We start from the raw sequence: 26,916 nt of genomic DNA, 5'->3' as shown, positions 1-26,916 counted from the left end.
GCCTCCGCAGTATAAGCCCAGTTGCTCAGTCTGATAAGCAATCAGCTTTGTCAGACCAGCAGGGCAGGGGATCAGCGCATGAAGCGCTGATGCAGATTGTGCCCGTGGAGGCTGAAGGTGGGGTGCTCTTGGTAGCCTCTTTACAAGTATAGGGAGCTTTTCTTAGTCAGCACACGCCTAATGGAAGCATTACCATGAAATCAAAGCTGTCAACCCTCAGGCTGTCATTGGATCTTTGATGTGAAATGCCAGGTACCATGAGGCAACTGGGGAAGAGGCGCGCAAGCCTCTCTGCCAATCTGAAAATTGGGGACCACCATGGGTGTTGTCGGACCCCAGAGGAAGAAGAGGTCTTCTTCCCGTTTGCACAAGACAGTCTGGTGAAGCAGTGGAGCTCCATGCACAATGTGACTGAGAGGAACCAGGAGAAAAGCAAGGCTCCTTCCCGACAGAGCAGATGCTTCCTCAACATCAACGTTGGGGGCAAATCTTTCCAGATCGCTTACAAAATGGCTGCCCGTTACCCCATCACCAGAATCGGGAAGCTGGCCATTTCCACGGACCCCATGAAGAAGCTGAAACTTTGTGATGACTACTCGGTGCAGAGGAATGAGTACTTCTTTGACCGAGACCCTTTAATCTTCCATTACATCTTCCACTTTTACCGCAGTGGGGTCCTGTGGATCATGGAGGAGCTGTGCCCCACTAACTTTGTGGAGGAAATTGAGTACTGGGGTATCCACCTGAAATATTCCCAGCAATGCTGCCGGATCCTGTTTGAGGAGAAGCAAGATGAGCTCAAAGAGTACCTGAAAATACAGCGGGAGCTGGAGGCGGAGCTAGAGCCCCTGGAGCGGGAGGAGCACTTTGAGGGCAAGTGTCTGGGGGAGTTCCGGAAAGCTGTCTGGAACCTCATTGAGAAACCCTACTCCTCCATCCCTGCTAAGATTATCGCCGTCATGTCCAGCTTTTTTGTGCTGATCTCCATTGTGGGCATGACGCTCAGCACAGTGGAGGAGATGCAGCACAAGACTGGGAAGGCATTAATGGAGCAGCTGGAGACCATCTGTGCCATCTTCTTCACCTCCGAGTACCTCATGCGGCTCATATCCACGGCCACCTTTCAGAAGTTCCTGCGGGCAGCGTTCAGTGCCATTGACCTGGTGGCCATCCTGCCCTTCTACATCCAGATTCTCTTTGAGCACCTGGATGAAGGGGATGCACTTTACCACGAGGAGCGGCACAAAATGGAGAGTGTGGGCAAGCTGGGGAAAGTCCTGAAACTCATCAAACTCATGCGGATTTTTCGCATCCTTAAGCTGGCACGCCACTCCACTGGCCTGAGGGCCTTTGGCTTCACTATGCGCCAGTGCTACCAGCAGGTGTGCTGCCTTCTCCTCTTCATTGCCCTGGGTGTTTTCACTTTCTCGGCTTTGATGCACTCCGTGGAACATGATGTCCCCGGCACCAACTTCACCAGCATCCCTGATGCCTGGTGGTGGGCAGCGGTAAGATGGAGTCACCCCGCGTAAAGGGAAATGTGTGGGAGGGGTACAACTGAATCTGCTGGGGCTGAGCTCAGTGCCATAGGAACATTCACCATCTCTGCTGGCCAGGAGTCGGAACCATGCCTGAGTCTCCCCCAATGGAAGCAGTAACTGCTGGGCTCAGGCCTGAATTCAGAGGCTGCCCAGGCCCCTGCTGACTCTGGAGGGGAAAGTTGGCAACGGGAGTATGGCAGCGCAGCACAGTGAGCCCCTTAGAAAGCTGCATGGGTCCCGAAACAAGCCTGGCATCAGGGAGTGAGACAACAGGCTTGGGGGCTCCTGCCTCACAGCATAGGACACTAGCGATGGTGTAAGGGATACCAAGGTGGGGACAGGCAGATGGACTTGGCTCTGTGGCACAGCACTTCAGAGAACTCAAAGACAGTGAGGAGCTGTAGCTGAGAACCAAACCCTGGCAGGGCTAGAGTCTAACCAAGCCGATGTGAGCCAGGAACTGCTAGCCTTGTGCCAGGGAGCGAAGGACACTCACGCCCCAGGCACCAGGACGATCTGTGCAGCACTGGGAACATGCAGAGCACCACGTCTGGTTATTGGTGTAGGGTGCTAAACCCTCAGGATCCAGGGACAGTGAGCATCTGTGACTGGTGCTCATGGCTCCCATTCTCTAGGGCACAGGGAAGGGAGTTCCCGCACGGCGTACAGCGGGAGGGATGGGGCAAGAGGGACACACACAGCAGTGCCTGGGATCATGTTGGAGGGGAGAGCTGTGGAGGGGGAGGGTATACCCTGAACAACGTCAGAGCTGGTGGCAGGGGACGGAGGGCATGGAGATCAACTATGAAGGGAGCAGAGCATGGGGTTTGGGTCATGGCTCCTGCAGGGAGGGGCACACAAGTCAGGTTGCAGCCTGGGTGTAAGGGGGATGCACAGATCAGGATCCTGGGGACTGAGGAAGGTACATGGATTTGTCTGGGGCTCATGCAGGGGAAGGGAGACACATGGCTCAGCCCTGGGCTCATAGGGCCTAAGGGAAAGATGCACAGCTCAGAACCCAAACACATGGGTCTATGAACAGGAAACAGATTGGCCTGGGGTTTGTGCAGGGGGAGAGCGACACAGGTTGAGCCTGGGCTCGTGGCGGGCATGAGTGGAGAAACCATTCTGGCCTGAGCTTCGGTGGGGGAGGAGGGGCCCAGACTGGGGCATAGGGAAGGACTCTTGTATTGATACAAGTTGTCTCAGGTCCAGTGGGGGTGTTTATGGAACCTTGTGTGGTGTGGGGTCACACCAAGTTGTGGCCAGTGATTCCCACGCTAACAAGCACCACTGAAAACATGCTAACCTTGTATTAACACACAGCGGGAAGGAAATCAGTTAAAGCACTGGAGACTGAAGGGTTAAGCAGGGCTTTCAATAGTTTGCCTCATTCCCTTCCCTGCAGGTGTGTGGTGTCTTTTCTCGGGGAGAGCCCATAGCTTCCGCTCTCTTTAGATGGTATGGGAAGTTCCTGTGGGGATGCACATTGGGTCAGAGATTATTCTGAGTTGCTAAAGTCCACTCTTGTCTCTTTCAAAGACAAGAACTCAAAGGAAAAAGAAAAGATACGAAGGCTCAGCTCAGCTGCTGGGAGAATTACAGCTGTAGTAGCATGCTCCTATTAAAACTCTCAGAGCTGGCAAACTTTTACCAGGTTTGGGATAAAGGGATGTGGAGAGCTGGCCTTGCTGGCCAGGGGCTCACAGTCAAAGGGGCTGCTGTCCTGGCCAACGAAACCAGATTCTGATTTGACAGAAGGAAAGAGGTGGAGGTGGAAAAATTCCCCGCCAGTGAGTGGGTGTGATCAGGAATCTCAGGTTCACAGCCCTGGAGTTAACCAGACACATGCAGTGATGGCATCTGAATCTCTGTGCTGGGCTGGTCAGGACATCTGTTAGGGTTAGGAGAGTGGAGGCCCAGGAGTATGATGGTCCATTCTGGGTTCCAGGGGAATGGCTGATGGAGCTCACTCCTTGTCCTGAAGCAAGAAGTCCACTCCAGCCTCTCAGGCCAAGCTTCAGCAAGTGACCCTCTGAAAATCCATGTCTAGAAAAGTCTAGGTGGCAGCAATCTCACCACATCCAAACTGCACAATCTAAACACCGAGCCAGTGATTCTATTTATGTTCCTTTCCTGTTGTTGGTTTGTTTCCTATCATTCTAACACCATCTTGGTTGGTAGGAAAATAGTAATTTTGTGACCTCGCCAGTAGCCTTGAAGACCCCCCAATGAGTTACTTTATCTGAAGCACATCTACTTTGTACTGAACTCCTGGGGCCTGGATTGCCAGTGCCCTGCCATTGCTTTGTGTAGCCATTTATTCACACCAGGGCACAGTGGGTGTGAAACTCTTCCCTCCTGATCTGGAGGCATCTGTCACGCACCTTTCACTGCCATGAGCATCGACACAAGGGGTGGGAGACGGGTGGATGGGAATCAGCCCCCATGTCTCCTAGAAGCGTTTGTCACCATTCACCTGATTTGGGCAGTTAAGGGCTTAGCTACGCTTGGAAGTTGTTTCTGATTAAGGTGGAGGGTCGATGTAAAGTGCAATAACTGTGTTAGTGCATTCCAGAATCAGAGTCTACACATGGAGCTAATCAGGAACAACTCCTTCCTGCGTGTAGACGAGCCGGATTTAGACATTTGCAGGACAGAAGCTAAGAAGGGGAGTGTTGGTGTAGCCATGTTGGTCCCAGGCTATTACGGAGACAAGGTGGCTGAGGTATTATCTTTTATTGAACCAACTTCTGTTGGGGAGAGAAACACGCTTTTGAGCTACACAGAGCTAGACCGGAAGAAGAACAAACTAACTAAAAGTTTATTAACTAGGAAAAATAAATGAGAGTTGTTTGCAACGTTAAACCAGGTCAGCATACACACCCAAATGAGATACAGGCAGGTTTCAGAGGGTTTCAAATGACTAGAAACTTCTGTAGTAAGCAGACTCTGTATCCTTTGGGGCTAATCCAGGTAAAACAGGTGAAGACTCCTTGCTTATGCTTAGAAATCTTGCCCCTCAGAGTACAAGCAGCATAGGAATCCAGTTTCTCCTTGTCAGGGATTTTTATTGCTTCTCTCCAGTGTCCAAACTGATAGAACAAGTGTTGGTGCTTGACTCTTCTTCATGTGAGTGGGGAGGGCAGTCAACAAAGTCTACGTCCTTTTGATGTCTTACAGTGGCTTGTTTGGTTTCAAAGGCCCGCTTGTCTGTAGGCCTGTCACTGTACACCAGTGGTCCCCCAACTTTTTACCTCATGCCCCCCCTTACCCCGGTCCATGGTCCCCCTCCCCCAGGATGAGGAGTGGGGCCACAGCTCTGGGAGACGGGGGTACCTGCACTGGGATAAGCGGGCCAAGGCTGGGGTCACAGCTAGGGGCAGGGGCAGGAATGGAGCCCCGGGTGCAGGGCCAGCAGCTAGAGATGGAGCTGGGGTCAGGAGTGGAGCTGGGTGGCACTCCCTCCCTGCCCCCTGTGGGGGCTGGCCTGGGCCCCAGACATACACCCATATATAAAAGATTGTTTACACAGTTTCAGGGCAACTGGTCCCTCAAGGTCTTCTACTCTTAGGCTTTTGGCTCCCAGCCATCACCTCTCTTGGGAGGAGACCTGCCTCTCCCTCCTGACGGGCATTTCCAGGATACACAGTGATATCCCCAGCAAGCCAGACTGTGCTTTGTTTTCTCTCCAGAGGCTATGACCAGTGTTTTGCCTGCAGTCACAAGTTACCACATAGCTCTTTCTAAGCAAGCACCTTTATTCTTATGATGAAAGCATTACAGAGAAAACACATTAAAAACAGTAGAAGAACCTACACGCATCCTGAAAAGCTTATGAGAGATCATCCCCCAACTCCAAACACGGCCTCTGCTGGGAGTCAGTACTTCAAACCCCACGGCTGAGTTTTCCCCATGGTTACAACTTCATAACTGTCTTGGATTCAGAACCAGAGCACCGGCTAGGCAGTTCAGCCATTTCTTTACACAGCTTGGCCTTTGAGCTCCAGTCTCCAGGAATAGGTAACAACAAATAATCACCCCTTCCTAAGGACATAGCTAAGTCCATTCTTGCCTGGCACATTTTCAATATAGTCCTTTGAACTCCTAAGTCTCACATCTGTCACATCTCCCCCTAGAGAGATTACATCCAATCCTGGCCATCCTAAAACAGAAGCCATTCACTTAATACAGTGGACCCCAAACATACTTAAACTTAATTGGATAAAGTCTCCCAAGGATAAGCAGGAAATTGCCATACCTGTCACCGTTGTGATAAAGAGCACGGTGATCAATTGTTCTTCATGTCCACTGAGAGCAGGACAAGAGGATTTGGCTTGGTTTACAGCCAGGGAGCTCTAGGTTGGAAATTCAGAAAACTTGCTAACTCTCAGGGTGGTTAAGCACTGGACCAGGTTACGAAGGGAGGGTGTGGAAGCCCCGTCACTGGAGGGTTTTAAGAACAGGCTGGACAGACACCTGTCAGGGATGGTCTAGGTTTACTCAATGCTGCCTCAGCACAGGGGGATGAACTAGATGACCCCTTGAGGCCCCTGATTCTATAAATAGTAGCACTCAAGGGATTTAGCCTTTATCCTCTTTGCAATGCAGGCAGGTTACCAGCCTGTGTGTCCCAGCTAGCCCGAGTGTGAGGGGTTTATGTGTGGAGAGGAGGGGGTTAGGGACAGCACCCAGATAAGCGCCCACCTAACTGAAGTGAAGACCTTCCCAGGAATTTGGGTCAGAGATGGGGAACTCATGGATTGGTGAGCAGCTCTGAGGGCAGAAGGGGTGACACGTGGGCTGATGCCTGGACCCCTGGGGCTGAGAGAGACACTGGTCTGGTGTTCAGGTGGTGGGGATGAGGGTGACGTGGGATAGTGGGTGTGAGAGGGACAGGCAGGCTGGAGGGAGGGGTGACAGGGTGAGGTGGACCCTCAAGCTGGTCGCAGGGTTGGGCCTAGGGGAGACACCTGGAGTGGTGCCCAGCTTGGGTGAGTGTGGGGAGAGGACCCTGGCGGGCTGTGACTCAGCTGTCAGGTGCAGGACGCAGGATCAGGCTGTGGCAGTGGGGGTGGGGTGAGTTTCTCAGTGGCTCAGAAGCTGAGCAGGCCCAGAGGAGCTTGCTGGGATGTGAGCTCACGGGGACTGATCATTTCCCTCTCTCAACCCCCTTCCAGGTCAGTCTCTCCACAGTAGGCTATGGAGACACCGTGCCTGACACGGTGCTGGGCAGGATGGTGGCGTTCGGGTGCATCTCCTTCGGCATCATCCTCAATGGGATGCCCATCTCCATCCTCTACAACAAGTTCTCCGATTACTACGCCAAGCTGAAAGCCAATGAGAACGAGACCAGCCTCACACTCAAGTTCACCAAGAAGATTCGGTTTAAGGAGCGAGCCCTGAAGAAGCTGGCTGAATGCTGCAGTGGTGACGCCCATGTACACTGCTGAATGGGCCACCACGCGGGCCACGTGCCCAGACTACTCTGAGCACCCACCAGGCCACCTGACCTCCCACCTAGACACCTCTCCCACCACCAGGGCCATCCAACATGGCTACCCCACCCACCACCCAGCCCGCCCGCCCGACCTGGGTAACAGAACTCCCAATCTGACTACCCAACTACCCCCGCATCAATTTGGTCACCAGACCTCCCAGCCTGGCTACCCCACCTCCAACCTAGACACACACACCCAGCTGGACCATCCGACATGGATACTCCACCCTACAACTAGGCCATCCATCTGGCTAGGCTACACACTCAGCCCCCTTGCCCAAGTAGGCCTCCTGGAATTGTCTGCCTACTTCCTTGGCCTGGCCACTTCACCTCCAGGGAACATGCACATTTGCTGTGAGGGAGACCCTGGGATGTAGGAATGAGTGAGTGAGAGCGGCAGGTTAAGCTGGCGTTTGCAATGTGATACGGCTGCAAAACTGTCCAGGCTGTTTGTAGGGAGGCGACTGAGCCTCTGCTGTGACCTGCCTGGAATGCCACGCTCATTCCTGGACAGCACAGTCCCAGGGACAGACTGCCAGTGGGGCAAGAACTCAGAGAAGAGCAACAAAAAGGACCCAGGGGCTGGAGGAATGGAATGTGGGGCAGAGCTGCAGCTGCCCGGCTTGGCTCAGGGAGTTGAGTAGGGGCTGAGAATGCTCTCCAAGCCATGAGAGGAAGCAGGGAATTAATGTGACCCCTGGGAAAGAGCGGGGCACAATTAGGCTGAATGGAGGAACGTTCCCCAGCAGTCAGATGTATCAGGATGAGACCTGGTCACCTCCCAGGAAAGCGTGGAAGCCCACTGCTGCTGACACAACTAGGTGAGACAAAGCCAGGTAGGATATGCTGCCGAGGGCTGCTCTGCCCTGGGCCCCAGGGGCTGATGGGACATCAAAGTCTTTTCTAGCTCTAGTACCCCAGCAGAACCCAATGGATGCCACTGAGAAATCGTGCCTCTTCCTCAAAGAAGCTTTTACAATTGGAGTGCCGGGCAGGCGCACAACATGGCCCCAGCATCAGCCCAGCCCGAGCCTGGGCCATGGCACAGGGGACGTGCTGCAGAGCGAGAAGCGGGGGGGGGGGCCAGGGGGCACAGTGTGGGCAGGGCCATGGTTGGCTGTTTGGGGAGGCTCAGCCTCCCGCAGCCTATGATACCCACTGCCCATGCTGGCAGGGGCAGCGGTGGCACCTGCTGAGCTCTTCGGCAAACTCACTTTTCGGGGACCGTTCTCACGCTGCTACTCCTTTGGCTCCTGGGAAATCTCTCTGCTGGATAGCTGAGTCTGAGACTGCATCAGCAGGAATGTTCATCCAATAAAACAGAATGGGACAGTGTGTCATATTCACTGGCAAATGTCTCTGTGCCTGTACCAGGGAGAGCAGGTTGGCAGAGCCAGTACTGTCTTTAGATTAGCCAGGGGAAGCTGTTTGCAGACTTTGAACATAGATTCCCTTCATAGTCTGCCTTCTATGGACCCTGGGCTGAATGTTTTACAAGGTACCCGCTGCATTCGTGGGCAGATCTTGTCTTTTGGTGCAAGAGTCCAGTGATCTGTCTGTATGCAGGTGTGTCTGTGGGTGTCTGCTCATGCTTTAAACTCTTGGTTGTGCAGACTCAGCTGTCCTTATGTATCAGTGTGTGAGGGCACTCAGCTGCACACTTCCCTGCATGTTCCTTGTGCACGTGAGGAGATTTTCTGTCATGGCCAAACCTTGAAGCCAGGTTTCAGAGTAGCAGCTGTGTTAGTCTGTATTCGCAAAAAGAAAAGGAGGACTTGTGGCACCTTAGAGACTAACCAATTTATTTGGTTAAATAAATAAATAAAATAAATAAATTGGTTAGTCTCTAAGGTGCCACAAGTACTCCTTTTCTTTTTGCAAACCTTGAAGCGTTAGTGGGTAATTCAGAAAGTTCACACTCTTATAATGCCAAAACTACTCCAGCTAGAAACCACAAACCTGTTGTGTTATGGGCCCCATCAGGGAATAAACCTCATGCGAAGTGTAAAGAAAACTGGTTTGGTGTTTCCTTTTCTTTCCTTTTCTTTAATTTTTATTGAACTAAACAACAGCTATACAAGAAAAAATACAAATGATAAATCAGAGTTTGCCATAAAGCCATTGCTGCTGGCCACAGACTACATCTCAGCAGAGCTCTCCTGATTCTGATCAGCAGAAAGATCAGTAAGATTTACCAGGGTTTGGGGTATTTTCTATGGGCCCAGTTTGGCCCCCCGTACATGAGGTAGTGCCTTTCCTCGCGGCAGCAGTGGGGGTTACTCACTGCTCAACAGATGGGCACCAGGCTTATTCTAGCCATGTGTAGGGCCAGTTTGTGCTCACTGTAACACAGCCGTGCGGGGAGCTAAGGGTTCCCAATGCTCACAAGTTTATTGCATGCGTCCCGATAAATGGTGTTTTCCTTAAAGCACCAGCTCTGGGTGTATGGTGATTACACGAGAATCTCAGCTTATAGCTAAGTTAAAACCTTGATAATGCCAGCCCTACAGTCTCACCTCCCAGAAGGCAAATAAAAGAACCCAGAATTTATCATTTAAAAAAAAATCTCATGATTTTTAAGACAATCTCGTTATGCGGGGGGTCTGACTTGTGAGTTCTGAAGCTGGTGACACGGTGAGGGGAAATACCTGCTGCACACTCGCCCTCTGCCTGAACAAGTTGGGCGGGGGGCTGGGGGGAAGGAATGCTCAGCCCCCGCCAACTCACTGGCCAGTGGAGCAGAGCTGGTGTGAAGGAGCAAATAAGCTGTTTCCTCTTTAGGGCTGCAGTAGTTTACTCTCCCCAGAGCCAGAGGGGGAGCAGGGAAGGACTGAGTAACCAGACACTCTGGGCTCCCACAGAGGGTGGCAAGGTCTGCATCAGCCTCGCTGGCTCAGTCTAGCCCTTAATGCAGAACTATGCTGCTTGTGCTATTGAGATCAAATCACCCCATTTGCTGAATGAAATATTCTGGGGAAGGTTCCCAGTCTCCCAGCAGTGAGGAGTGCCTTCCTAAGGGGGAGAGAGAATAGATCTGCACTGAATCTATCCTCTTATGCGCCAGTACCCAATCCCAGGGGAAGCTTAATTTGTGCTTCAAAGATTACCCCCTGGGGCGGCGATCATCACCAGCAGAGATCAAACCTGCAACCCCTGGACTTTGAAGGCTGAGTTCCTACTGCCTGAGCTATAAAACCTCCTTTGCTAGCTCCTCCCGTGGCAGGTGCAGTGTCTGCCCAAACGTGGCCCAGCCACCACTAGCTGCGGGGACATTGCTACACTGCGTGGGGGTGGCTCACACAAGGAATGACCTTTGCCCTCCAAGGGATTTCACAAGTGCACGACTCTCAAGGCCAACTCTGAAGATTAAAACACTCCTGGAATTGGACCCAAAACTCAGGAGAGGGGAAGAACCCCAGGAACTGCAGGAGGCGCAGGGGAGGGGCACAGAACTAGGCTGGAGCTCGGAGGCAGAACTGATGGGGTGCATGTGAAAGAACAGACTTAATTTCTGGACAGGGGTGGGATCCTGCAGCAGAGGCCAATATTGCCTTAGTAAATTTGGGCAAGCTGGCAACCCCAATTACCACCTACATGTGGGGTGCTGGCCACGGGGAGATCAAAGGACCAAACTCTACAATATTATTATTATGAATTTCAAAGGAGTTGAACAAGTGCCCAAAGTCACAGTGGAGATCAAAATCAATGTGATGAACCTGCAGGAACCTACCATTCTCACCAACCCGTTCCTCAGGGATCTGGGACCCTCCAGGGTGGACCCACATCTACATAAGAACATAAGAACGGCCATACTGGGTCAGACCAAAGGTCCATCTAGCCCAGTATCCTGTCTTCTGAGACTGGTCAATGCCAGGTGCCCCAGAGGGAATGAATAGAACAGGTAATCATCAATCATCAAATCATCATTCCCAGCTTCTGGCAAACAGAGGCTAGGAACACCATTCCTGCCCATCCTAGCTAATAGCCATTGATGGACCTATCCTCCATGAATTTATCTAGTTCTCTTTTGAACCCTACTATAGTCTTGGCCTTCACAACATCCCCTGGCAACGAGTTCCACAGGTTGACTGTGTGCTGTGTGAAGAAATACTTCCTTTTGTTTATTTTAAATCTCCTGCCTATTAATTTCATTTGGTGACCCCTAGTTCTTGTGTTATGAGAAGGAGTAAATAACATGTCCTTATTTACTTTCTCCACACCTGTTATGATTTTATAGACCTCTATCATATCCCCCCTTAGTCGTCTCTTTTCCAAGCTAAAAAGTCCCAGTCTTATTAATCTCTCCTCATACGGAAGCCGTTCTATACCCCTAATCATTTTTGTTGCCCTTTTCTGAACTCTTTCCAATTCCAATATCTCTTTTTTGAGACGGGGCGACCCCATCTGCACACAGTATTCAAGATGTGGGCGTACCATGGATTTATTTAGAGGCAACATAGAATCATAGAATATCAGGGTTGGAAGGGACCTCAGGAGGTCATCTAGTCTAACCCCCTGCTCAAAGCAGGACCAATCCCCAATTAAATCATCCCAGCCAGGGCTTTGTCAAGCCTGACCTTAAAAACCTCAAAGGAAGGAGATTCCACCACCTCCCTAGGTAACGCATTCCAGTGTTTCACCACCCTCCTAGTGAAAAAGTTTTTCCTAATATCCAACCTAAACCTCCCCCACTGCAACTTGAGACCATTACTCCTTGTTCTGTCATCAGCTCCCACTGAGAACAGTCTAGATCCATCCTCTTTGGAACCCCCTTTCAGGTAGTTGAAAGCAGCTATCAAATCCCCCCTCATTCTTCTCTTCTGCAGACTAAACAATCCCAGTTCCCTCAGCCTCTCCTCATAAGTCATGTGTTCCAGACCCCTAATCATTTTTGTTGCCCTTTGCTGGACTCTCTCCAATTTATCCACATCCTTCTTGTAGTGTGGGGCCCAAAACTGGACACAGTACTCTAGATGAGGCCTCACCAATGATATTGATACATGATATTTTCTGTCTTATTATCTACCCTTGTCTTAATGATTCCCAACATTCTGTTCACTTTTTTTGACTACTGCTGCACATTGGGTGGATGATTTCAGAGAACTATCCACAAGGACTCCAAGATCTCTTTCTTGAGTGGTAACAGCTAACTTAGACCCCAGCATTTTATACGTATAGTTGGAATTATGTTTTCCAATGGGCATTACTTTGCATTTATCAACACTGAATTTCATCTGACATTTTGTTGCCCAGTCACCCAGTTTTGAGAGATCCTTCTGTAGCTCTTCGCAGTCTGCCTGGGACTTAACTATCTTGAGTAGTTTAGTATCATCTGCAAATTTTGCCACCTCACTGTTTCCCTCTTTTTCCAGATCCTTTATGAATATGTTGAATAGGACTGGGCCCATTACAGACTCCTGGGGGACACCACTATTTACCGCTCTCCATTCTGAAAACTGACCATTTATTTCTATCCTTTGTTTCCTGTCTTTTAACCAGTTGCTGATCCATGAGACGAGATGATGTTCCCTCTTATCCCATGACAGCTTACTTTCCTTAAGAGCCTTTGGTGAGGGATCTTGTCAAAGGCTTTCTGAAAATCTAAGTACACTATATCCACTGGATCCCCCTTGTCCACATGCTTGTTGACCCCCTCAAAGAATTCTAGCAGATTGGTGAAGCATGATTTCCCTTTACAAAAACCTTGTTGACTCTTTCCCAACAAATTATGTTCATCTATGTGTCTAACAATTTTGTTCTTGACTATAGTTTCAACCAATTTGCCCAGTAGTGAAGTCAGGTTTACCGGCCTGTAATTGCTGGGATCACCTCTGGAGTCCTTTTTAAAAATTGGTGTCACATTAGCTATCCTCCAGTCATTTGGTACAGAAGCTGATTTAAATCATAGCTTGCATACCACAGTTAGTAGTCCTGCAATTTCACATTTGAGTTCCTTCAGAACTCTTGGGTGAATGCCATCTGGTCCTGGTGACTTATTACTGTTTAGTTTATCAATTTGTTCCAAAACCTCCTCTAATGACACCTCAATCTGGGAGAGTTCATAGAATCATAGAATATCAGGGTTGGAAGGGACCTCAAACCCCCTGCTCAGATTTGTAATATAAAAAGAATGATTCGGGTTTGGGAAACTCCTTCACATCCTCCACCGTGAAGATCAATGCAAAGAATTCATTTAGTTTCTCCGCAATGGCCTTATCGTCCTTGAGTGCTCCTTTAGCATCTCGGTTGTTTAGTGATCCCACTGGTTGTTTAGCAGCTTCCTGTTTCAGATGTACCTGAAAAATGTTTTGCTATTACTTTTTGTGTCTTTGGCTAGCTGTTCTTCAAATTCTTTTCTGGCCTTCCTAATTGTATTTTTACACTTTATTTGCCAGAGTTCATGCTCCTTTATATTTTCCTCACTAGAATTTAACTTCCACTTTTTAAAGGATGCCTTTTTGCCTCTCACTGCTTTTCTTACTTTGTTGTTTAGCCACGGTGGCACTTTTTTGGTTCTCTCACTTTGTTTTTTAATTTGGGGTATACATTTAAGTTGAGCCGCTATTATGGTGTCTTTAAAAAGTGGCCATGCAGCTCGCAGGGATTTCACGTTTGGCGCTGCCCCTTTTCATTTCCGTTTAACTAACCTCCTCATTTTTGGGTAGTTCCCCTTTCTGAAATTAAATACTACAGTGTTGGGCTGCTGTGGTGTTTTTCCTGCCACAGGGATGTTACATGTAATTATATTATGGTACCCAATTATATTATGTACCCCATTCCGCTGGCCAATAGGCGGATGGGGCAGAAACTCTATGGAAAAACCCTGACCCAGGAATGACCCTCTGGCTTAGCTGGGCTGCACAGAGGTTTATGGGGATCAGGGGCAAATCTGAAACTGAGCCCCCACCCCCCGCTTCCAAAAAAATTACTGCTGAGAGAAGACCAGGGGACTGGGGAGCCAGCCCGGCCCGCACTCATCCCACAGCATCCCTTCGGGCCTGCTGGGCTTAGTCCAGCTTCCTGCTCTGGGCGTTGCCGCATGATGAAGGGGCCATGAGGCAAACCTCAGTGGTGCTGTGACTTCACGTGTCAGGTCACAATGCCACTCAGTCTGGGGGCCCTCTCAAAGGTGGGGGCAGGGGCAAACTTGCTTGGGGAAGTGGCAGCTGCATAGCATGCCTAGAGAAGCAGGGGAAACTGCCAGAGAGCTGCATCCAGAGCCAGCTACAGCAGAAGCCTGGGAAACACATGGAAAAGGGTGTGACAGCTGGGTATCAGTGCAGACACGGGTGTGACAGCTGGGTATGCGTGCAGACCTGGGTGAGAATAGTGTGTGACAGCTGGGTATCCATGTAGACCTGGATGAGAACAGGGTGTGATGGCTTGGCATCAGGGCAGATGCGGGTGTGAATGGGGTGTGATGACTGGCCATCCCTGCAGACCCACATGTGAACAGGGTGTGATGGCTGGAGAATGCAGAACTGCAGGATCAGCCCTGTGCAGAACTTGTGGGGAAGCATCAGAAGCGGGACAGGTAACCAGGGCAGGGGGCCCCAAGGAGACACCCCAGTAACTGATCAAGGTCTGGAAACCTAGAAACTCCTGTTTGTCTCTAGTGGACGCTGGACTGAAACGACATCTGAGGCATTAGGCCTCAGAAGCCTTAACCTAGTGCACTGCCCTCCCCGGGGCCCTCATGGGAACCATTATTGTTTTACATTAAATTGCAGCTATTGAAGCCATTGCACTGAGGGTATTTGCAGCTTCCCCTCTCTGCCAGCCCCAGTTAAAAACCTCTTCATTTAGCCACCTGTCGGAGTCATTGTGGGGCTCCCCAGGGTTAGTGCCCATAGGGCTTAGTGATTGAAGCGCCTGCCTCCAAGCCATGCCATGGTATATTTTGGAGGGTTGGTTTGCCACAGCCCTGGCAGCTGCAATAATTACATCAGTCCCCGCACAACCGCTGCACCCCCTCGCCCCCCACCACCTCAGACAGGTTTGGTGCAGGACTTTGGGTGGCTTACAGTGCAGGGGAACCCCGGGAGCAATGTAACCTACCAAATACACAGCCAGCAGGGAAATGGCCAGTGAAGGCAGCTTGTACAAATATTTCATCACACCGCTCACACTTTCACGGAATGGCAGGGCTGACGAGTCACTGCACATTCCACGAGCAAACTGCCCAGAACGTGTGTAGGGAGCTGATATACGTTGGAGCCACCATTAACTAAAGGTCTGAGCTGGAGAGGAGCTGGAATATCGATGTTAAGACCCTCCACTGGTTGTTGCTGTGCATTTAAACGCCCAGGTATTTTCCACTATCCTGCTCTTGGAGTGTATTTTGCATGAGGGTTATAACCATCCCTGAAAGGACCCTGAGGCTGGCTTGGCACATGGTGTTCCTGCTTGTACAGAGCAGGCATCTGACCAAATGGACAAGGCCCAGCCCCCAGTCTGCGCTCCTAGTCAGCACAGATTTACGCAGTGTTGTTTTGCCATCAAACCCGACTCTAGGTAGGAATTCAGGGATTAGCAGGTGAGGGAGGAGGGTTGTGTCCTCAGGCTAAGCAGCTGCTATTTTTGAAGCCATGTTTGAAAGAGGATTGAGACGGGCTTAGCCTTGCTCACTGCCCGTGCCAGGAGACAACGTGTCAGGATCCCTCCCAGGCTGGGCACCGAATGTGACTGAGGGGTGTCACATCAGGAGCTGAAGGGTTTTTGCAACATGATGAGCCCGAAGGAGGTGAAGGAGCCTCATCAGTCCCACCTCGTGATTTATCAAGCTAGGGTTCAAAAAAGAACTAGATAAATTCATGGAGGATAGGTCCATCAATGGCGGGGATGGTGTCCCTAGTCTCTGTTTCCAGAAGCCGGGAATGGGCGACAGGAGATGGATCACTTGATGATTACCTGTTCTGACTGACTGGCTAAGCAGCAATTCTGAAAAAAAGGACCTAGGGGTTACAGTGGACGAGAAGCTGGATATGAGTCAACAGTGTGCCCTTGTTGCCAAGAAGGCCAACGGCATATTGGGCTGCATTAGTAGGAGCATTGCCAGCAGATCGAGGGACGTGATTATTCCCCTCTATTCGGCACTGGTGAGGCCACACCTGGAGTATTGCATCCAGTTTTGGTCTCCCCACTACAGAAGGGATGTGGACAAATTGGAGAGAGTCCAGCGGAGGGCAACGAAAATGATTAGGGGACTGGGGCACATGACTTACCGGGAGAGGCTGAGGGAACTGTAGTTATTTAGTCTGCAGAAAAGAGTGAGGGGGGAATTGATAGCAGCCTTCAACTACCCGAAGGGGGGTTCCAAAGAGGATGGAGGTTGGCTATTCTCAGTGGTGGCAGATGACAGAACAAGAAGTAATGGTCTCAAGTTGCAGTGGGGGAGGTCTAGGTTGGATATTAGGAAACACTATTTCACTAGGAGGGTGGTGAAACACTGGAATGCGTTACCTAGGGAGGTGGTGGAATCTCCTTCCTTTGAGATTTTTAAGGCCCTGCTTGACAGAGCCCTGGCTGGGATGATTTAGTTGGTGTTGGTCCTCCTTTGAGCAGGGGGTTGGACTTTCCAGAGGACTGTACCCCTTTCAGGAGTCAGATTTGTCTTGTGAACCCCCAAGTTACACCTCACTTAACAACAACTTGCTTACAAAATCAGACATAAAAATACAAGTGTCACAGCGCACTATTACTGAAAAATTGCTGACGTTCTCATTTTTACCATCTAATTATAAAATAAATCAATTGGAATATAAATATTGTACTTACATTTCACTGTATAGAGCAGCATAAGCAATTTTTAGTTTGTACTGACTTTGCTCTTCCTTTTTATGTAGCCTGTTGTAAAACTAGGTAAATATCTAGATGAGTTGATGGACCCCCTGGAAGAGCTCTGCATACCCCCAAGGGTACACGTACCCCTGGTTGAGAACCACTGGCTTAGAAGAAAAGCAGCTCAACAGAGCTGTCCAGGAGGAGGCAGAACTGGGTGGAGCCCAGAGGGAGCTAAAAGCGGCATTGAAATCCACAGCCATCTTTCCCAGCTACACTGGCGCCGTTTTCCTTTCACAGGCATTGGCTTCTTACAATCTCTTTCCAAAAAAATTTTTATGTTGAATTTTTTTGTTGAAAATTTTCGATCATGAAAACGATCGAAAATTTCCATTTAACCAAAAACAGCAGGTTGCGAGTAAATTACACTGCTCCATAACCATTTCCAGAGCCTTCTTGCTAAAATCATTGTATGAAAAGCTCCATGGAAAGTTTAAGAACTTGGAAAAAAAATTCAGTTTTGACAAAAGATTATTTTTCAACAAGAAATCTCTGCACTGGAAAGATGTGTGCAGAGAGCTTCTCTCTGTGTGTTTTAAAAGCCCTCATTTGGGGTGGGGGGGCCAGTCCTGCTGCCACTGGAGTCAGTGACAAAACTCCCATTAACCGGTGGGGGCGATTGGGGCCCAGCTGGGTGTGATTGTGCAGCACCTGAAACACACGGTGGGGAGGGCACATTACAAACAACTGGACTTTCCTCAGTAGCAGGGGGTCCAGCTGTAACTACAGTGTTTGCCTCCCCCTCCCCTTCTTCATAGGTCCTAAAACTGCCCCCCGCTGCCTGGGGCCAGGCTGAAAAGCCATCTCTGCAGTCTCAGTGTGTGGCTTAAGGAAAGGAAGATGCCAAGATCATTTGGTTGTGAAGCTCTCTCAGAAACCTGGAGTCAGAGACTGACCATGACGACTTAACCTGCAGGCAGACCAGATTCGCCTCCATCCCCCTCCCGCTGCAAGCACCAGCCTCAAATCAGGATCCCAATCCCACATTAAATGGCCCTTAACAGCTGCAGTTTCTGAGAAGACGTGAACTGTCTCAGGGGCAGAAGGAGGCAGCCACATCTTCCTGTCTTCGGGGGCTGTTTGCTCCTTTGGGACCCCCAGTTTGGGGACTTTGGGGGGTACAAGTTATGGCTACTTGCTTGTCATGTTCCTATCTTGTGCTGCACTGAGAGGCAGACGAGAAGCCAGCAGGGGGAGGTAGAGAAAGCTGCCCCCTAGTGGCTGGGAGATGGAATTTGCTCACCCCAGGAGCCCTGCGGGTGTGTGACATTTCAGCTGGGATGAAGAGTAACAGCAGGTGCAGGGACAGGCTGAGCCCACCAGCTCATTCCATACACGGCACCTCACAGCATCAGAGCGGCTGCTAACCTGGACCACGTGACATGGAGAAGAATGACTCTGTATCCCAGACCTAGGCCCCATGAACAGCCACCAGGCTACTGCCGCCTTGCCAAAGGAAACCCCACTCCAAGAACTTCTGTCCTATGTTTAATAGTTACTCTGAATTCATTTTACAGGTTGCATAAGGCAGAAATGTACAGACATTTACAGGCACACTGTACAGGAGTTTTCCATCATATATTAGTGCTTTTGCTATATACATATCGTACAGCCTGCAAGGAGGCCTTTCCATGGATAACGCTTCCCAATGGTTCTCTCCACCACACTCTGTGGAACTGGAACCAGGTGTGGACCTGGTTTTAGCCCACAAAAGCTTATGCCCAAATATGTTTGTTAGTCTCTAAGGTGCCACAAGGACTCCTCGTTGTTTCTGAATGGACCTGGGAAATTTAATTCACTCAGTTTTATTTTAAATGCACCAAGTCCACAGCTTTTGAATTGGTATGTAGGCTTTAGCCATGTGACAAAGGCCACAATAACAATTCGAGGGGACCAGGGGCACGCAAAGGCATCTCAGGCTTAGGCTGCTTGTCTTTAATCAAAGCATTTCCCAGGTGCTTTAGGCAAGCTAGGTGCCATTTTGGTGTAATTGCCCCACTGAGCCAAGTGGTGGCAGCTGGAGATGGGGCAGCATAGCATAGGCTCACACTGGTGAGTGGCTCTTGGAGGGTTGGTTCCTGGGAGCAGATTGCAATTGAGGGAGGGAAGTTCCTTGTTGCCCTGACTTATTCCTGCTCTTCCTATGGGACAGGCATCAGTGGCAGCCACAGCTCCCAGCCACCATGTCATCATATTGTTTAAGGACAACATTCTCATCATCATCAAAGTAGAGGAGGTTGATGGAGAAGAGTTTGTCTGGGACACAGCAGGGGCTGCTGACGTCCTGGCTCAGTTTGAGGGCGTTGATGATGGACTGCACTGTGGCGTGGTTCGTTGGTCTCATGTTCTCGCCCAGGGGGAAGGGACAGGATCCTTTACAGTGATATGCGTTGTAGCTTTTCGGGGAGATTATCCATCCTGACCAGCCGATTTCCTCAAAGTCCACAGATAGGAGTTGTCTCTGGCATGGCAGGAACCGATCCAGCGAGCGGGCAGTCCGCGCCCCACTCACTTCTGGTGCGAGCGGCTCAGCCGGGAGGTCTGGAGTCTTAGGGCTCAAATCTAGGGGGGAGTAACGAGATCAGAATAACATCCTTATTGATCAGACAAACCTGAAATGAGACTGAAAGCAAGGTAGCAAGTGTGAACCACCCCCTTCCTGCACTCACTATCAGCCTCCTCATCTAGTCACTCAGCCCCCTTCTCAAAAATCCCAGTGTTGATCTGAATCATTGAGCACTTTGGGACTGATTCTTCTCTCACTCATACAGGTTTAAATCAGGAGGGACACCACTCGAGTCCATGGAGTTGCAATGGAGTAGAGAAGAGACTCAGGTCCAAAGGGTTTGCATCCATCATGGAGCTGACATAGCATGAGAGAAAGGCAGATACATGCCTAAAAGGCTGCACCCATGTCCAAGCCTAGTTCTCTAAAGAGTTTGTTCTGCTGCACTGTAGAAAGGAACTGCAAACTCTTCATGTTCCATTGTTTGCCATGGAGCTTTAGAAAGCAGGATTTGCTTTACCAGATCAGAGCATTGGTCTGTCCAGTATCCTGGCTCTAACTGTGGGCAATTCCTCGAGGCAGCCATCCCTGCAATACACCTGGCTAATGCCACGGTGATCTGTGTAAGGAGGAAAGATCTGATCCTTTTGGAGACCAGCTGATGAGCCTGAACCATGACATTTCATTAGCCCATCCCAGCATAATTACAAGTGTTATTATCCAACAGCAGGAAATTCCACTGCTTGATCACTGCCACAAGCTGGAGGGAAGCAGCATTTCTTTTCATTTGTGTTAAATTTGCAACCACTAATTTAACAGTGATGCCCCTCCCCCATTCCTCTTTCATGGGACAGCATAAAAACAAGGGTCTTTAATACTTTATACTTTGCAGATAACTAGCCACTTCCACCTGAGGCTCGCACAATGCTTTTCAGGGGCAGGCTGGGGAGCGATTGTTATGCCCATTTCACAGAAGGGGGAAGCTGTGCAGGACAGAGAATTACAGTCCAGTTCTGCTCTGAGAGAGAACTTTACCCAAATGGCTCAGGGGACGGGGGGAGGAGGGAGTCTGCCTCTCACTCTATGTTGAATCTCCTCAGATTACACATAAATTATCTCAGCTGCCAGCCCTGCAAACTCGCCCTGGATCAGGGTCCCACTGGGTTCTCCCTGGCTCCTGCATTGCACCCTTGATGAACAAGAACAAGTATAGCTGGAACTTAGCTGGTGAGGCATGGAGCCATGGACAAGCCCAGCCCCCCTCCCACAGCTGGCCTGGGCTCCAAACGGGTTAGAAGAGTTCAAAGCAGTGACCCCTAGTTTAGTCAGCAGGGCCCAGATCCTCAAGTGTATTTAGGCACCTAACTCCCATTGGATGGAAGTTAGGTGCTTAAATACCTTTGCAGATCTGGGCCCCAGCAATCGTGACTTCGAATGGTGAGTAAGGAAGTGATTGCAGCCCCTTTGCAGAGAAGAGCTGCACTTTATTCCCTCATTATTTCATCGACTCTGTGCCCTTCCCTGCGGAGCATGGGTGGGTTTGCCTGACCTGGGAGGCTGCTGATGGGCAGAGCAGCTCCTCGTCTCCCGTCATCAGTGAACAGAACCAGCATGGGCTTCTTGCTTTCATGGTGATCTCTTCCTGATGCAAATCGCACCATGCTGGGATCCACTGGAGCACTCCCCAAGCCGCGGACAGTCACCAGCAGGCCGTGGTTACTGCTGTCCTCTTCCATCCAGTCACGAACCTGCAAAACCACACAACGGTCAGCATGGCAGCAGCACCTGTGAAGGGACAGGACCCAGCCCCCAGGAAGGCACCGTGAGGTACAGAAAGGAGATACTGGGTACCTATGCGTCTTCCAAACCAGTGAGGACGTCTCAGTCCTCAGATTGCGTCAATGCAAACACCCACAGCCAGCCCTGCCTGGTGATGGCTAACACACAGACCAGCAGTGGGCAGTGAGGCTCACCAGCCCTGCTATTCCCCTGTCCTGCGGTTGAATCCTGCATGCAGCCAAGGGGGACGAGCAGCACATGTGTCCCTGCCCTTGCCTGTGCTGAGCCCTGCAGTCAGGAGAGGAGATGAACTGAGCTTCCCTGAGAACAACTCCGCTTGGGTCTGATCCCAGATTGGAGCCGGAGCTCCCCAAACACCCCGGCCTGTGGCAAGGCTTACCCTGTGCTATTTCTGTGCAGCTCTCAGTGGGCCCAGAGCTCACCCTTTATTCTAGAAACCTGTGACCGATGGCTAAAGGTTGCTCTATAAGCGAATGGACACATTGCCTCTCAAGCCCTTACAGAGGAAGCCTGTCACATCTCCTTGGTGCCTTTTCTCTCCCGACTAGTTCTTACATTAGTTAATATTTCTGGAAAATATCTTCTTGTTTCATAATAACCATGGGTCTAGACATACCTGGTTTGTGATATTGAGCACATATTTTTTACCATGGTTCATATTAAAAATATGTACATTGCTCTTGGTATCACCCAACATATGTAGACACTGCACCGGATGTCACCCTGCAAATATACACATGGTGCCAGGCGTCTCTCCTGAAATACACACTCTCGACGCTACGCCACCTGCGCCTTGGCGTGGTGGGCTCAGTCTCTCTGGTTTCGAGGGAAGACGCCCCATTGCCAAGGGAAGAGCTGTTTGTTCCTGGTTGCCACCAGCCCTGCAAACTCAGCCGAGGATCAGTCATGGTGGGTTCTTTCTGGCTCCTGGATCATCCCTTCGGAGCCTGACCCAAATGGTGGATTATGGATGTGGTCAAGATAACCTTGAGCTGTACACCTCAGAATAGAGTAAAGAGCCTACAGCTGGAATGTAGGTAACAGTTCTGAGGCTGCTGCACAGGGCAGCCTGGAGCTCAGCTCACCCTTTCTCAGGCACCAACAGGACTGACAAGAACTGGTTTGGATCTGACAAGGCAGCTGCTCAGACTAAAGAAGCTGGTGTGTTTTTACATCATAGATATCATAGGTATCATAGAATATCAGAGTTGGAAGGGACCTCAGGAGGTCATCTAGTCCAACCCCCTGCTCAAAGCAGGATCAATCACCAATGTTTGCCCCAGATCCCTAAACGGCCCCCTCAAGGATTGAACTCACAACCCTGGGTTTAGCAGGCCAATGCTCAAACCACTGAGCTATCCCTCCCCCCCTTTCCTGATCATAACCTCACTTCAAACTAAATTTTAGCAGAAATCCAGACTTCTCTGTCCCTTTCTCAGGCTGTGAAGATTATAGCCAGTGTCCTAACGACATCTGTACTGTAACATCTGGGCTGTCCATGCTCACAGCTGTGTTACTCAAGGCCACATCTGGTTCTAGAGGAGCCATTTCAATACGTTTCAAAAGCAGTTCTGTAAATAAGATTTAAACCCGGCTGGCCTGGCTAGCACAGCCTCAGTGGAAACCCCTGAAGGTCACCTCTATTGATTCAAGAACCTAGGGTTGTGAAATGGCTGGATCTGCTGTCAAGGCTGCAGTGCCAAAGGAGAGGGCCAGCAGACTCAGCCAGCTTTTTCAAATGGTTGCACAGAAAAGCCTCGAAGGTGCCACAAGTCCTCCTGTTCTTTTTGCGGATACAGACTAGCACAGCTGCTCCTCTGAAACCTGTCAGAAAAGCCTTTGACAGACATCCCCTCGCCCCCCCTCCCCCCACAGCAGCTGCTCCTCTAGGCTGAAGCAGCTGGAGGCCAAGGAAGGGCATTGGGAGCTCAGTTTGCTGACAGAAGGGACAGGAAGGTTTCATTCTTCCTCTCTGTACACATCTGAATTTAGGCTGAAGACACTTACAGCTTGTGTGATGCCAAACACCTCCCAGCCAGAGCCCTGCAAAGCGATAAGTCTGGCTGCTAGCAGCTTCTTCCCTTCAAAGGAATCCAGTTTGTTCTTGTCCAGGACTTGATAGACACTCACCTGGGGATAGGGAATACAAGGCAGTTAGCACCAGGTGCCACTGGAAGAGGAAAATCTCATTGAAAGTCTATGTTTTAAAGGAGAAGAGATGGGGGAAAGTCAAGTTAGTCTAGTCAGAAACCTCTGTAATCTAAGGCCTGGTCTACCCATAAAAATTGCACCAATTTTTTAGAAACTGATTTACTTAAATTTGTGCAACTTATTGTGTGGACACTGAAATTGATTTAAAAGTGGTTTATATTGATTTAGCTTAAGTCAGTAAGGATCCAGCTTTGGTGAGGTCAGCACACAAACCAGGAGCCAAATCCCACTTTCAGTAAATGTACAAGAGTCACTCCAGATTCATAGTAGTGTCACTAGAGCAGAATATGGCCCATGCACTTTCAAAGTAGAGGCATGTGCGCTTCTCATCTCTCCTTACCTGGCAGAAGTGATGTCTCTTGTAGAAAGGTCCCTCAGCCGCCTTAGTCCGCAGTCTGAAGAGATGCAGCTCTGCTGTCAGGATCCTCTCGTTCTTAGCCACACTCGATAAGATGAACAGGAAATGCATCTCATCACTGTGAGCTGGACCAAAGGGTCAGATTAGAAACTTTGGTGACCCCAGTTTCAGCCAAACTAAAAGGAACATCACATGGGCACATTCTAAACACTCTATTCTGATGCTGCACATTCTCTGGGAGGATGTGCTTCATCAGCGCATATGGGATACTGCTTACTCCAGGCCTCCCCTTGGCTTCTAGGATTCAAACAAGCATCAAGAGCCCTGGAAAACTACACACAAACTCTAGCAGATCAGACCATTAGGGCAACCAAAGCCACCAAGAGTTCTTACTTTTATCCAAGAAGCTGCGGACGGTGTTTCCCTCCAGGATGTCAGGGTCTTTGGTGATGCCATCAGCTCCTGCTACCGTGTTGTACAGGTCCACCATGTACTGGGGAGGCTGCTTGATATGATGGGGAGAGCGGGGAGGGTCTTCTATGCCAAATACTTCCAAAAGCCTCCTAAGAGCCTCTGTTCTCGTGTCTTCTGAATCCTCCTCTGGAAGGACATTGGGGGGTCTGGGATTGCAGCTTTGCAGCCTGGCAAGAAGCAGCAGCAACAGGAGTCTCAGCATGGCTGTCCTCTTCCAGTCCCCCTGCATAACTCCCACCCTCTATCCAGCACCACATTTATAACAGGGGGGGAGAGATGGAATTAAGTCAAATATGCAAATGAGCCATCAGGAAGGGTAAAGAGAGCTAATTGCAGCGCTAACAAGGTGTGAAACTGGGCTACTGAACGCCTTTCAGCAATTAGCCCAGTACACAAGCTGTATGGAGCAGGAAGCCCACTTGTGTACTCTTGTTATTTGAGAGCAGAATGTGGAGGGAAGGGAGCAGGCAGGAAGGGCACCTGCGCTGCTCTCTGGAGTAAACATCCATGTCCATTGTAGTAAGGCACTGGCTGAGCCAAGTTTGCTCTCCATAGGAGACTAACTGCCTTCTAATGATGGCATTAATGGGGCAAACAGGAGGACCTTTGTGCTCAGGAATTGAACAGCTCTGAACAAAGAGTGGAGGAAAGGGTGGAACGGCCTCTGCCCCTCATGTAGCAGAGGTAAGAAATGCACCTGACAGATAAGAACCACTGTCCAGAGTGATGAAAGATCAGGGCCAAGAGACATTTTCTAGTGCAATGTTCAAGGAAGATACTTCAAACAAACCATGCATAACATTGGGGGGTGGGGGGGAAGAAAGAGAGGGCAGGGACAACAGACTGCCACTAGTCTGAAAACAAATACCTGGACCTCGGGAGAAGTGCAATAGACCCACCACCTTCAACCACCACCGTTATAACCATCTAGATCTGTTCTGAGCAGGGTTAGATGCTCAGGTGATTAAAATAGCTTAATACTGTAGACACAGTCCCATACTGACTGGATAGAGGGGCTCAAACCCCATTCCCTGCTGTGAAAACAACTCCTGGGCATATGGTTGTTGCACTGAACTACCTCCTAACAGCAAATCAGTGCTCAGTTGGGGCTAGTGGATCAGGCATTGCTGTGGGACAGCTCTGTCACTACCCTGCTGAGAAGTCACTTGCCCTCCGTTTCTCTTCCTACCCTTTGTCTGTCATGGCCATTTATAATGTATATTCTTTAGGGTGGAGACTGTGTCACTAAGTATCTGGACTACCATGGCAGGCTCCAGGTGCTACCGCAATACACATGAGAAATAAGAACCGTTTGCCAGGCCGGTGAGGATGAGATACACCTCAGGAATGCCAGGATGAAAAGCCAAGAGAAGTGTGAGAGCAACCCCAGATTGCTCATGAGCTCTTGGCCTTAACGTGGGCCCCTCCCAGCCAAATCTTCCACCATCCATAGCCACAAATGGGAAAAATCCCCCAGACCCAGGAGAAGCTGCCTCAGTGACACGGACACTGAAAGGGACAGAGCAGGCAAGGCCTCCTGGGCAGGGGACAGACATTCCTGATATGGGGGGGAGTGAGGGGATGGGTTCAGCCATCCCTGTCACAGGGGTGTGTGGAGGGGGTGAGGGGGTCAGCTATTCTTGTCACGGGGGTGGGGAGGGGAGGAAGGAGGAAGCAATTCCTGTCACAGGGTGTGGGGGGGTGGTCAACCATTCCTGTCATGGCGGGGCGGGGGGGGGAGAATCAGCCATTCCTTTCACAGGGGTGGAGGGGGCTCAGCCATTCCTGTCCCTGGTGGGGGGGGTGATCAATCATTCCTGTCACAGGGGTGGGGGGGGTCAGCCATTCCTGTCACGGGGGGAGGCTCAGCCATTCTTATTATGGGGGGGGCTTAGCTATTCCTGTCACAAGGGGGTGGGGGCTTAGCCATTCCTGTCACTGGGGAGGAAAGGGGGCTCAGCCATACCTATCACTGGGGGGGGGGGACTTAGCCATTCCTGTCACGGGGTCGGGGGGAGGGTCTGCCATTTCTGTCACAGGGGTGTGTGTGCAGGGGAGATGATAAACACCAGTTACTTTGCTATTGCTAATAAATGTTCTGAAGGGAAGGTGGCTGGAGGGAAGGAATGGTCCCTGTGCCCCATATACCTGTCACCCTGCAGGGGAGGCAAAGACCCCGGGCACAGACAACAGAGCTATTGTTATCTGGTTCATTTAGGCTGAAGGGCCAAATTTTTGGATGACAAACCAATTTTCAAGGACAGAGTTTGGGTCAAAAATTGCCATGGTAGCAGATGACAATATTCTGGATTTGAAGAGGAGGTTGATATTCACAGGCACCAGTGAATAGTTTATTTTGATGGGACAGTTACTGTTTTTGGGAAGCAGTTTCTTTGGGTGAGCATAGCTTATTGGGTCTGGGAACAAATAGGAGGCAGGAGGCATATGATATTTATATCTTCAGAAAGCCCTTGCTAAGAACTAGAATATGTTACCAAAATATAAAGAGTGATTAGACTTTGTTTCTGGCACTAAAGAGTAGTTGCCATCTAGCAAGTGACAGTTAGCAGTGCACACACACTTTCAATACCATTTAACTAAAGCCAAGTCTACGCTAGGAAATTAGGTTGCTAAAAATCCACATCCCTGAGTGATGTAGTTAAACCAACCTAACCTCCAGTGTAGA

At 50.1% G+C, this 26,916-nt stretch overlaps 2 protein-coding genes across 2 annotated transcripts; one reads left to right on the top strand and one right to left on the bottom strand.

The window, feature by feature from the left end:
• The first annotated feature begins 245 nt into the window (after window positions 1-245).
• On the top strand, window positions 246-7,764 carry LOC141977839 (potassium voltage-gated channel subfamily V member 2-like). The gene is made up of 2 exons (XM_074939558.1): window positions 246-1,508; window positions 6,722-7,764. Exons 1-2 carry the CDS (start codon window positions 246-248, stop codon window positions 6,992-6,994), a joined length of 1,536 nt encoding a protein of 511 aa, XP_074795659.1. The 3' UTR covers window positions 6,995-7,764.
• Window positions 7,765-19,036: 11,272 nt separating this feature from the next.
• On the bottom strand, window positions 19,037-24,432 carry LOC141977864 (bone morphogenetic protein 2-like). The gene is made up of 5 exons (XM_074939614.1): window positions 24,150-24,432; window positions 23,739-23,881; window positions 23,195-23,317; window positions 20,937-21,135; window positions 19,037-19,443 (listed from the first exon to the last, which is right to left on the bottom strand). Exons 1-5 carry the CDS (start codon window positions 24,430-24,432, stop codon window positions 19,037-19,039), a joined length of 1,155 nt encoding a protein of 384 aa, XP_074795715.1.
• Between the last annotated feature and the right edge of the window lie 2,484 nt (window positions 24,433-26,916).

This window comes from Natator depressus, chromosome 25, assembly GCF_965152275.1.
Source record: "Natator depressus isolate rNatDep1 chromosome 25, rNatDep2.hap1, whole genome shotgun sequence".
Taxonomy (NCBI): Eukaryota; Metazoa; Chordata; order Testudines; family Cheloniidae; genus Natator; species Natator depressus.
The sequence above is the reverse complement of the archived record's forward strand: the minus strand, read 5'-3'. Positions and strand labels throughout refer to the sequence as shown.